The 11041-nt window shown below is 41.0% G+C and overlaps 1 protein-coding gene across 2 annotated transcripts; it reads right to left on the minus strand.

The window, feature by feature from the left end:
- Nucleotides 1-542: 542 nt before the first annotated feature.
- Nucleotides 543-5245, minus strand: gtf3c5 (general transcription factor IIIC, polypeptide 5). Of its 2 annotated transcripts, none has more exons than XM_034602193.1 (11): nucleotides 4874-5245; nucleotides 3926-4124; nucleotides 3587-3782; nucleotides 3143-3326; nucleotides 2837-2941; nucleotides 2403-2517; nucleotides 2228-2308; nucleotides 1795-1883; nucleotides 1435-1517; nucleotides 973-1112; nucleotides 543-838 (listed from the first exon to the last, which is right to left on the minus strand). In XM_034602193.1, the coding sequence occupies exons 1-11, from the start codon at nucleotides 5069-5071 to the stop codon at nucleotides 657-659; spliced, it is 1572 nt and encodes a 523-aa protein (XP_034458084.1). In that variant the 5' UTR covers nucleotides 5072-5245; the 3' UTR covers nucleotides 543-656. The 2 variants fall into 2 exon arrangements, with proteins under 2 accessions (XP_034458084.1, XP_034458086.1); XM_034602195.1 differs by having other exon boundaries at nucleotides 543-835; nucleotides 4874-5225.
- Nucleotides 5246-11041: the final 5796 nt, after the last annotated feature.

Here is an 11041-nt window from a genome sequence, read left to right on the forward strand (position 1 = left end):
AAAGATGGTTTATGAGACAATAACCTTTAAGAAGTGACTTTCCAACTTTTGCAATTTTGCATCAGGAATCCAACCTGGACTATAAATACCTTTCATAACCTACAATAAAGAAGAACTTAAGTAAATTGAGATGGAATCTTAATTTACATTTTGCATTTAAATTCTTGACTAAAAGCCGTGTTTTGTGGGGTCACGACCTCTGACCACCGAATTCTTATCAGTTAAACCTCGAGTCTGATTGAACATTTGTGCAACTTGTAATGAAACTTTTCCTGATACATCGATATCCCAAGAATGGGACAGATGCAACATTAAAGCCACTTTGAGTTTTGACCATAAGCCAACACACTATCACAGTTAAGTGAAGGATATTCAGTTTTTAAAGCATATGGTCAGTAGATGGCAATTTAGATAATTTACTTGTATAATGCTGTGTACGTCTTGTGTCATAATTTTGAATCGTTTTTAATAAAATGTTCAGTTTCTGACCAATTGAAAATCATAGTGTTTAAAGACATATATATCCACACAAACATAAAGAATAGAAATACTTTGGTTTTTATTTCCATTTCACTAAGTTACTTTACACTTTACAGAAACAAATAATACAAAAATATCATCAGTACAGAGACGCGTCATCAAATGTCTGTTCTTTGCTACATGTAATCCAGAATCTCTGTCTCCATCTCGTTTTCACTTCCCTCAGACGGCACAAATTCATCGTCGTCATCGTCTTCGTTTTCACCTTCATCCTCGTCCTCCCCGTCTTCTGCGTAACCATCTTTCATCGAGGATTTTGACACATTGCGTTGGCTTCTTCTGAGGACTGGAGGCACTGCTGAGGGACAGAAAGGACATCAGACAACAGACCATGTGCCTCCACCAGTGAGGTTATGTTTTCACTGCTGTTTGTGTGTCTGTCTGTTGTGGAAGTGACGTATGACCCAACGAGGAACCCATTACATTTCTTACCTGGTTTCAGTGCCCGGGTGACTTTGTTGATCATGGCTGAGATCATGTCCCTCAGCTTGTCGGTGGTACCGAGAACACACCAGCCGTCCCGCTCGTTACACACCTGTTCATCGCCCTTCTGCTCAGTCACCTCTTTGATACTGGAAACACACCAACAACTGCATTACGACTAAAAACTGTGAGACGAGCTGTTGCTAAGGCCCCTTTTGATTCCAATTTAATGAAAACGAAAGAATATATGTGGGAGCATAAGATCCGGCTTTGGAAATCTGGTTAAATGTGGTTCTTAAAAGAAGCTCTGCTGGTCAACCTAATGAATCACATTATCAAAAGTCTTTTGGAGGACAACTTGAGTTCCAAAATGTTAATGCCAGTTAAAAGAAATAGAAATTTTCTGTCTGATTGCCCTAAATCCTTTAAGATGAAAAATAACATTGCTGTGTGTGCACACAACTGGATTACCTTTCCACATCCAGATCACAGAGCTGGTAAAACATCTGTCTGTGAGGAGGCAGCATGCCCTCTCTGAAAATATAGGAGGCCTCCTGTGGAGATGATGCAGAGGTCAGTATTTATTGTACAACTTAAAACACTCTGAGAAAAAAATTATACAATGCCTTTTATGTTCCACCATTTTCACTATTGGGCATTCACATAATATGCAACATCATAAATAAAATAAATGAATGAATAGAATAGACAAAATATCCCCATGAAATCTCATTTGAGACACACTCTGCCATTCAGCATAAGCACCAGTTGAAACCAGTTAGCTTGTCATAATACTTTCACATGTGGTGGGAGTACTGGACATTCACTGACCCTCAGCTGGTACGAGACGGGGGTTGTGTCTCGACTGGAGCTGGGACCCTCCTGACCGGGAAGATCCATCACACTCGCTGGCTGAGGGCCTGGAAAAAGAAAAACAGCAGTTTGCCCAACATGTTTTCCCTTGACTCTGGCAGAGCATCAAGATGGCTGAGATTATAGAGAACACGTTACTGCTATTTAATTTAGGGAGCTGAATAAGCATTATCTGACCGGACCACTTAGAGCAATGGATTTAATTACTGTCAATGTGTTTTCATGGTGTCAAGTTAAACATTTTAGTAGTTGTTACTTACTGGGACACGTAAACAAAACAGAAACTTATGTAAATGTTGTTATTGACACTTTTTCCTGCTGTGACAAGACTTGTTGACTTTCATAATAAAATAAATCCTCTACACACATGTAATAAAACCCTCCCACTCACCTGTTTTATTGAACGTAATAGGCAGACTGTAGTTAAACGCACTCCTCTTGGCTTTTACTGGCACGTCAGATATTGAATAACCTAAAAAAGGAGGGAACCAGAAGTCAATATCAGTTATATTCTAAAATGTCACCGAACATATTGTTACCAATAGGAACCGTTGAAGCACTCTCACCGTGCTTGTTGCTGCAGCGGATCCTGAAATCCAGCATTTGGTATATCTTGGAGTCTGGGTGTTTTCGGGGGTCATGGCCTAACCGCACCCACAGACTCCTCCACGGCCCTGTCACCTTCAAAATTAAGTTGCACGTTTAACTCAAATTTGGGAAAACGATATAAATGAATACACAGAATGAACATCACGAACACTTACAAGAAAATAAAAACCCACTGAAACACTGCCGTTATGAACTATGTAAAAAAAGTTTAATTGATAATACATTTTCTTCTGTATGAGTCATGGAGGTTGTTTGGGGGACTTGTGTGTTACACAATTCAAACCCATAAATACATGTGAATTTTCCATCCTACTATTTTTTCTGTTCAGCTGGGGCTTCAGCCTCCACACAATATATCTGAATGACATCAGGGAAAATGAACGGAGCTCACCATGTAGTAGGCAAATACGGGCAGCAGCAGTTTCAGTTTATCAGGGTGGATGTTGATGTTGGCCTTGACCGCGTTCCGAGACCAGATGGGCCGGCTCTCAAACATCTAAGCACAAAAAGTTTGGTTTGAGATAAGATAAAGGCTCCGAAGAGGATGTTAAATCGTACGTGCAAAACATTACATTACAACATCTTTTTCCGACTTAAAGCAGATGCTATTTATGGAAAACAATCTGATGGGAAAAAAAATAACTGGAGTAGGTGTTAAAGCGTCATGTAGAAATAATTAGGAAGCAGCCACACAAACCGCTTTCAGTTGTTCTTCAGTCTTTCTGTCGGAGTCCTTCAGGCAGACTCGTGCCCAATTGAGCGTGGCCCCCTCGAGACACTCACTGGGCACAGTGGGATCAATGAAGCTGACAAAAATGGCATTATTGGGCCGACGCACGCGATTCAGACCGATAAAGCTTTTCTTGTTGGAGGGCATCTGGCTATAAACAGAATGGAGAGTGAAAATAATAAATATCATGAATTATACTCCTGAAAAGCTGCATTAGTATCACAGTGAAACAAAAAATATTATGTTTCAAATATAGACAACAGAAAATTTCTATTAGAATAAAGAATAAAACACAAATTCCACTCTTTGTATCTTTAACAGTTGTTGTGGTCAAATCAGGGATTAATCAAATATCAAAAGCAGTTACGTTGACCCAGGGAATTATGCTTTCCCCACGGAGCCATTACTGACTTGTGATGGATGTCGGGTCGGTAGAAATAATCCACGGGACTGTCCAGACGTGAGAAGATGGCCGGGGGAAGAAAGTAAGGCATGGGCTTCTCAAAAAACTCCAGATTCTCTGATTTACGAAGGATGATTTTGTTGTACAAGGACACATCTTTTCCACCTTCTGAATGCACGGCGAGGCACTGGAAGTCGGCCATCCCTGCAAAGAACAAAGACGTGATCAGAAAAAAAGACAAACTCGTCATTTTATGTCTGAGATGATCAAATCCTGTCCTTTAATAAAGTTTACACATCAGATATTCATATTCTGTGCTTCACACACGAGAAGACCTTTGGTCCAACCTTGGAATTTATAGGTTGTTCCGATGACGCCCAGCAAATCCATTTGGATCTGCGCATCCTTGGGGTCTTTTTTTCGCACACGCCGCCGCACTCTGAGCAGGAGGTTGCTGGACGGAAAGCGGTTTCCACACAGAGGGTGACCGAAGGGGTCCTGAGGGCGGTAACGCAGCTCGAGACGCCTGTTGGGGTGCGCGAAGGTCTGAGGAGTCACAGGAAAACCGGACAGTTATCAGATCACTGCAGGCGATTACAGATAAGATGATAGGATGAGTGATGAGACAGATATATCTCTTGGTTGATACTTTCAGCCGATGAGCCTTTCATATAACGTATATGAACATATGATGTCGGCGTTTGTTTGCCAATATGGACTGAAATTATTAGTAACTGTTGTACAAATATACAGACACTTTACTTTACAGTTACTTTTAATAAAGTTTAGAGTTACACTGTAAAATATCCAACCTCAAGTACATTTCTTTGTCATAAGGGTTTGATAACAATGATTTAGGAATAACCGTCCAGCCAGTGTATCGGCATCAGGTTGTTTACTACCTCAAATTGGCATAGAATATTATTATGTTCACCACAAACTTATAGAAAAAACTTTGGCTATCAAGTTTTTACAATGTCAAGGTCCAAATCTCTGTTGACTTACTATATATTATAGTACAAAACAATATTAAGCCAATAAAAGCATAAAGATCTAATTTTGAAGCCTGAACTTAGAGCAAGTCTACAAGAGACTTTGTAAAACTGTTTCAAGCTTCGAATAACTAAGATAAAGTCCATTTGTTACGCCTGACACCCACAACTTTATTAAAGTTATGTATTTACTTTACATCATGTACTTGTATGTGTAAAATACACAGCAGGGTGGCACTTGGATGAGAATATTGTGAACAGATAATGGGACAGGAAACAGAGTAAGAACATGTCTCCACTTACTCTGGACACGGCTCGTTCCCCCCCCAGGGTCTCCAGCATGTTGTCGGTGCTGCTCACCACCGCCGGATACTCCACACACACCAGGCGGTCGGGCCGCAGCTCCACGGTGGACGAGGCGCCGGGCACGTCCCGGTCCTCCGCCCCGCAGGTCAGTTCTTTCAGGGTAAAATCCAGCTTCAGCTCGTTGAACTCCGCCATTTCAGCCCCCCTTTACGGTCGTAACACTCACGGGAAACAGTGACAGTTGCGGTTAAAGCGCGAGAAACACGTGAAATAAAAAGAAAATCCCGTTTTACGCGCCTGTAGCTAGCAAAGAGCGAGGACGTGTCCGTGTGCAAAATAACGCCGGGCGGAAATCCTTGCTTGCTCACACACACACACAGTTCCGCAGATGTCACTAAAACGATTTCTTCAACGTCAAACAAAACCTTAAAAATATAATAAATAAAACAGGACACTGAGGGACGCATCTCGCTCCTCCTCTATCATTTATTTTCTCTATTTATTATGTTTTTAATAAATAGATTAATTGATTTATACTGCAAATTAGAAAAACGCACGCAAGTAGAAAAAGACACGTGCAAATCAACTTTATCAGTTTGATGACACACGCGCTGCAAAAAGTCTCAACACGTGCAAACAGAAACGCGGTGTAAAGGCGAAAAACGACAACGGAAATGTTTCCAGGGGACCCACAAAAGTGATGGACCTGGTTGTAGTTCAATGCTTTGTGTAGTTCCATCACCACTGACGAGCAGCAGACTTTAATAACTTCACAAAGCATTGAACTACAGACAGGTTCTGTATTTATAATAAATATAATTTATGTATTTATTTCTGTATAATTTGCACGTGTATTTTTCTATTGGTGTTTTCTTTTTCTCATCGTTGGCTTCTTCTACTTTCTCCAAGTTCCCTGTTGCATCTTATTCTATTTTCAATTTAAAAAAAAAATGAATTGTGACTCACAGTAAATTCAATATATATTGTGCTGAAATTAAGTGTCTGTTGCTGAACAGTCTTTCACCACATGGTGGCGGTGTTTAACCAAACATGACAGTCAATGACTGCATGAATGAGATTATGCCTCCATTAAAGTTCCACCCCACAAATTACTGAATTGTCCTGAAAGCATCTTCAAGAGTCTATTTGAATTTAATGGATCTGTCTATGACTTCTTATCATTTAAGGCTTTAACATTTACTAAAAGTACCTCAGCATTGTGGGAAGGAGACGTCCACTGACGTCAGGAGCGGCTCAGCAAAGAGGATTTGCGTGCTGTCCCTCCCTGAAACTGTCAACACACTGTCAACCCCTCAGAGAAGAAGGAGGCCTCAACAGATGTGTCAGTTTACCAACTTATTAAGATGCAGTCATATAGGGAATTACACTCTGTTTACTTTGATTCTAGTTTGCCTTCTTCTCTCATGTCTGCCGGCAAGTGCAAAGCTTGACACTAGATTTCAACAATGTGGGCCTGGAGGTATTTGCACTTTTGGAATCGCCTTCTTTCGAGTTGAGGTGTTCTCTCCTATATTAGTATTTATTTTAAAGGAACAATCGGATGTGTTATTTTATGATTTTGTCATGCCAGGTGCATAGATTTCACATGGTAGAGATTGAAGGAATAACTTCCTCTATTGGGAGTCAGCTTGTTTTGCATCTGACTCTCAACACAGCAACTAATAGTCAACCTGTCAGCACCACCGAATTTCAACCCTGTGTGTCAAGTACAGGCCAGGTTGATCGGTCTTAGATTAAAGATTAAAAGCATTAAATGAAAAAACAAAAAACAAATCCAAAGCTTCAAATTTCACCCTGCAGTTAAAGGAATAAAACCCACACCTAAAAATACACGTTTAATATCATATGAACAACTGCATTACAGTTCAGTGGCCTGGGGCGAACAAATAATTTTTAAATCCAGGTTGCAACATGTAAAGCAAATAAGAGTTGGGTTCTGCAAAGTCTATTTGTTTTGGGCTTGACTTAACACTTAGCTAGGCTAAGCAGTTCCTGAATCAGTCTCTGTACTTGAACAAGACAGAAGCATTATTTAGCAACAACTGTGCTCTTCCTGCATATACGTGCTGTGAAATGACGGCGAATCTAAGTCCAGTATTCTCTCTCTGTTAGTTTTAGAACCTCTGTTTTAGTCATCATGTCCACGACTATTCTCTCAGTTCTTACAGGAAGGATTTTATTTATTTTTTATTTTCATTTTATTTTATTCCTTGGATCTCTTTTTGTTTTGTCAGATTCTTCACTCTACGCTTCTGTTCTTGTAGGAATATTGTCTGGGTACAACTGCACATTCGGCCGGTACAGGTTTATCACAGTGTTATAAAGCTCAGTGTTTTGTGGGAAGGTTATAAAGAGGTGGGGACGGGAGGCACTGACTGACAATCTGTTGTGTGCTGTGGTGAAGTGAAGATTTTGATGATCTTTTTCTCTTTCTATCTTTTCACCCCGTCGCTCTCGGGGACCCTCGTAAATCGACTGTCGGCCCAGCTCTTGGCGCTGCTATCTCTGTCGAGGGCTTGTCCGCTCCTCCCTGCCTTTCTGCGGGCCTGTTCCAGCCGTTACAGTGTGCGGCGGCCATGATAACGTTATCAGTCGGCCTCCATCACCCGGCTCGTGCTGGAAGAGTCTGCTGCCTTCAGATTTCAACCCTCCCTCCGTTTCCGCTCACACTGACTTCTCACTCAGCCCGTGCACTCCGGCGTCCCGTCAGCTCGCCGTTTGTAAGTTAGAAAGGCGTTCTGCACGCACGGCCATGTTTGGGTGTGTGATGTAGACACGAGGCCACACCCACTTGAACCTATTCACTTTCTGTTGACAAAACAAAAGATTGTTACCAGTGATTTCTTTCACTGCAGCCACGTTACAAATGTACTCACAACTCTCAACAAGGCTAAGAAGACCCAACATTTCCAGTAGCAGAGGTTTCACATTACTTTATTACTGGTTAAATACGTGCGCACATTACGGCCAGGTCTAGAAAAGCATGATTTTTCTCCCAGTTTTGATTAAATGACTCATGATTAGCTTTAAGATTTAATATGTGGACCAAAATGGTGGTTAGCAGCCATAGAGCTAGGCTGCTAGCTTGACTAATGAAAGCAAATCCTAAATAATGTTGCATCCATTAAGTCGCAGGAACCTCACCACCCACAACTCCGAAATCCAAGATGGCCGCTCCGTAGTTTTTTTACTCTTTATTAGCACTTCTGTCATTAAATGTGTCGTACACATGCTCTGACATATTTAATTGACACGCCAGCTCATCTTTTAGTGAGTAATGAACATCATTTTCTGGCTGCTACTGCTTGATGATGAGAACAAAGGTCCCAGCTGAGTTTTACAACGATTGCTGAAGCCCACATTTGTAACAATAAGATGTTCAAGAGCATCAAGTCGGTGAGTTGTGTTTATCTCTGGAAGGTTGGAGCTCTTCTGATGACCGGATCCACCCTGAAGGCCGCAGGTCGTCTCGCTTGCTTGTAGAACAGACGATTAAATCCTGAAGAAAAATCCGCCTAAAAAAAATGTAGATTTTCTTTTACCCTTATCGCTCTCGCTCGACACTTTGTAGGTGCTGTCGTCATCTTTTCACTTATCTATAGGAGCCCAGGACCACAACACAGTGTCACTGGCAATCAAACAGTATCACACCCTCACACTGTGACAGCAGCTTCCTGTGTGCAGTCACATAGAGGAAATCTGCTGACAGCTCGGTTTTAGATTCATCTGTCTGTTTTGTAAACAAAGCATCATTGCCAGGCATCTCATTCTGCACTAACTTTTCAGAAAACAGCACAACTGTCGGTAACCGTCTTGTGTTTATAATCTGGATTTCAGGATGTAACATAACTTTTTTTTTACTTTATCTGATAATAAAATGTGGATGTTCTTGGTCACTCGGTCAACAACAACTCTAAGAAACTGAAGTTTCTACTTCCATACACTGAAAATATTGCAATTTTTATGTAGTATATTATCTTTATATCATGTAAACTCTTTACTAGATTACATTATAATCATGCAAGCACAAGCATACACTACTGAAAACCCACATTCTCAGAACTGCTTTCAATATGATATGATGTGTCTCTTGATGTGATTTTGATGTATATTTTACATTTATAGTTTTCTATTTTCATCTGCTCTCTGTTTACGTAATCCTGTAAAGTCTCTTTGAGCATTTGTTAAAAGCACTATACAAATATATTATTGTTATCATTCATTTTATTAATATTTAAAAGAATGGCTCTTCTTTTACATAATTGTGGATTCTGCTTTTTTGCATCTAAACACTTGAATAATCTCCCTGGAAATGAATAAGACACTGTCATAACTACTTTCACCTATAACCTCAGCCACAAGTCTTTAAACTTTAATGAATCTCAGAAACTCTCCAATAATTGTTGTTAATGTTGTTTCATATTGTTTTCTCATACACTTAAAGATTTAACCTAGTTAACCAGTTGTTACCATTGGTCTCCACTCGGATCATTTTACATTTTGGCCCTGATTTTATGGAAAACAGTTTTCAGAAGCTTCGTGGGAAGGAAACTTTTTCTTTAAGTCCCTCAGAGAAAGGTCCAAACACCACAGAGAAATAAGACTAAACATTTGCATGAATCCTAAATTTCTTAATCACCTCACGTGGAAACAGTTTAAATGTAGAAACGGTAAGAAGAAAGAAAAAATCTGGGACATGCAACAGTAAAAGTGATTTTTTTTGGGAGTGGAGGGGAGGAGCAGAGATGTGTATGACCAAAACAAAGCCGGTTAGAAAACCCATAGGATGAGACAAACGGTCCATATGATGACAGTAAATAGTGCTTCAGATTTCCATGATCTCACGGGTAGAGAGGGGAGATCTCGGGCTCAGTTTTCCATGAGCGTGGCCCCGTGGCCTCGGGGATGTTCATCCATGCGTCCTGCAGCGTTTTCACAGAACTGTCCAGGGTTCATTTGCATAGAACCCATTTGCAAGACAAATTTCACCCCTGTGCTCCGTCGAAATACCTGCTGTTACTTTCAGTGTGTGTGTGTGTGTGTGTGTGTGTGTGTGTGTTAGAGAGAGAGCTGCATTCGGTTTGGTGCAGTCACGTTTGATTTGTATTTATTTGTTGATTGATCCTTTGTCGGGTGGAACAGGTTTGGTGGATCTCTGTGTTTGTTGGTGCTGAGACTGTTTCTGGTGTCAGATTGTGCCGACACGATCCATGTCAACATGCTCCAAGAACCAATTACACTTTTAAAATATGCAAAAAATATTTCTAAACTGTCATTATGCTGTTTCTGTACATGTCTTCTCTATACGTTTGCATCTCGAGTGAGAAAAATGTTGCTCAGTGACTGTATTTCTGACTGTTTGAGAAATAAAATCAGGTGTATTTGCAACTTTCAGGATACCACAGCGCCTCAGGCAACACACATATGCAAATAACCGAGGGCTGGATAACCACATCAACAGCTCCAGCTCACTCTCCCTCTGATGCTTTGCCAGACATTTTGGTTCAAACATATAAATTAAGAAAATGACTCCACTGAGTATAACGCTTTTCACACCCATGTGCACCTGTTTACCTGTGGAGGAATGTTACAGGTGCATCTGGGCCCCGCACGCTTTCTTCATCCTGGTTTTCCCCAGGCTACCCCCCCTGTAGCTCCGCCCCTTCTCTTTCAGGACCTATGTCCTGTTTGTTCAGTCCCACCCAGGATGATCCTCTTCTCTGTTGGTTACCTGTGCAGGATTTTGATTTGCTCTGTTTTCAGCAGACACAGCAGGATGCGGTGGCGGGTCTAACTGTCGCGCGGGATCACAACAGACCCCGCTGCCCCAGTAATATCAACACATTTTGCATAAAGCTCACAGATTTGTTTGCCAGACAGTAACCTCTCATGTCTCCTCTCTTCCCCGGTTCAGACACTGATTTCTGCAACACAGGTGAATAAACTATTGTTCTTTAATCTGTGATGCCATCTTTTGATTCGTGGTATTGAGTATAATGAACCAAAGTTTGGCCCTGCATGTTAAATCCTTTTTATCCAGCTGACAAAGATGCACAGTGTAGAACTCAAATTCTTCCTCAGGTCACTTTTCTGAAAAACTTTGAGGCAACCGAAAAAATTCAGGAGGAGGAGGGGTTTGGGCCA

The sequence above is a fragment of the Hippoglossus hippoglossus genome, chromosome 12 (assembly GCF_009819705.1).
Source record: "Hippoglossus hippoglossus isolate fHipHip1 chromosome 12, fHipHip1.pri, whole genome shotgun sequence".
Classification (NCBI taxonomy): Eukaryota; Metazoa; Chordata; class Actinopteri; order Pleuronectiformes; family Pleuronectidae; genus Hippoglossus; species Hippoglossus hippoglossus.

Excerpts from the sequence above, each read along its gene's own strand:
- gtf3c5 (XM_034602193.1), bottom strand. The coding sequence starts at position 5,071 with ATGGCGGAGTTCAACGAGCTGAAGCTGGATTTTACCCTGAAAGAACTG. Across the intron at positions 3,783-3,925 it reads AACAACCTATAAATTCCAAG|GGATGGCCGACTTCCAGTGC; the intron begins GTTGGACCAAAG and ends TGTTCTTTGCAG. Across the intron at positions 2,518-2,836 it reads CCGTATTTGCCTACTACATG|GTGACAGGGCCGTGGAGGAG; the intron begins GTGAGCTCCGTT and ends TTAATTTTGAAG.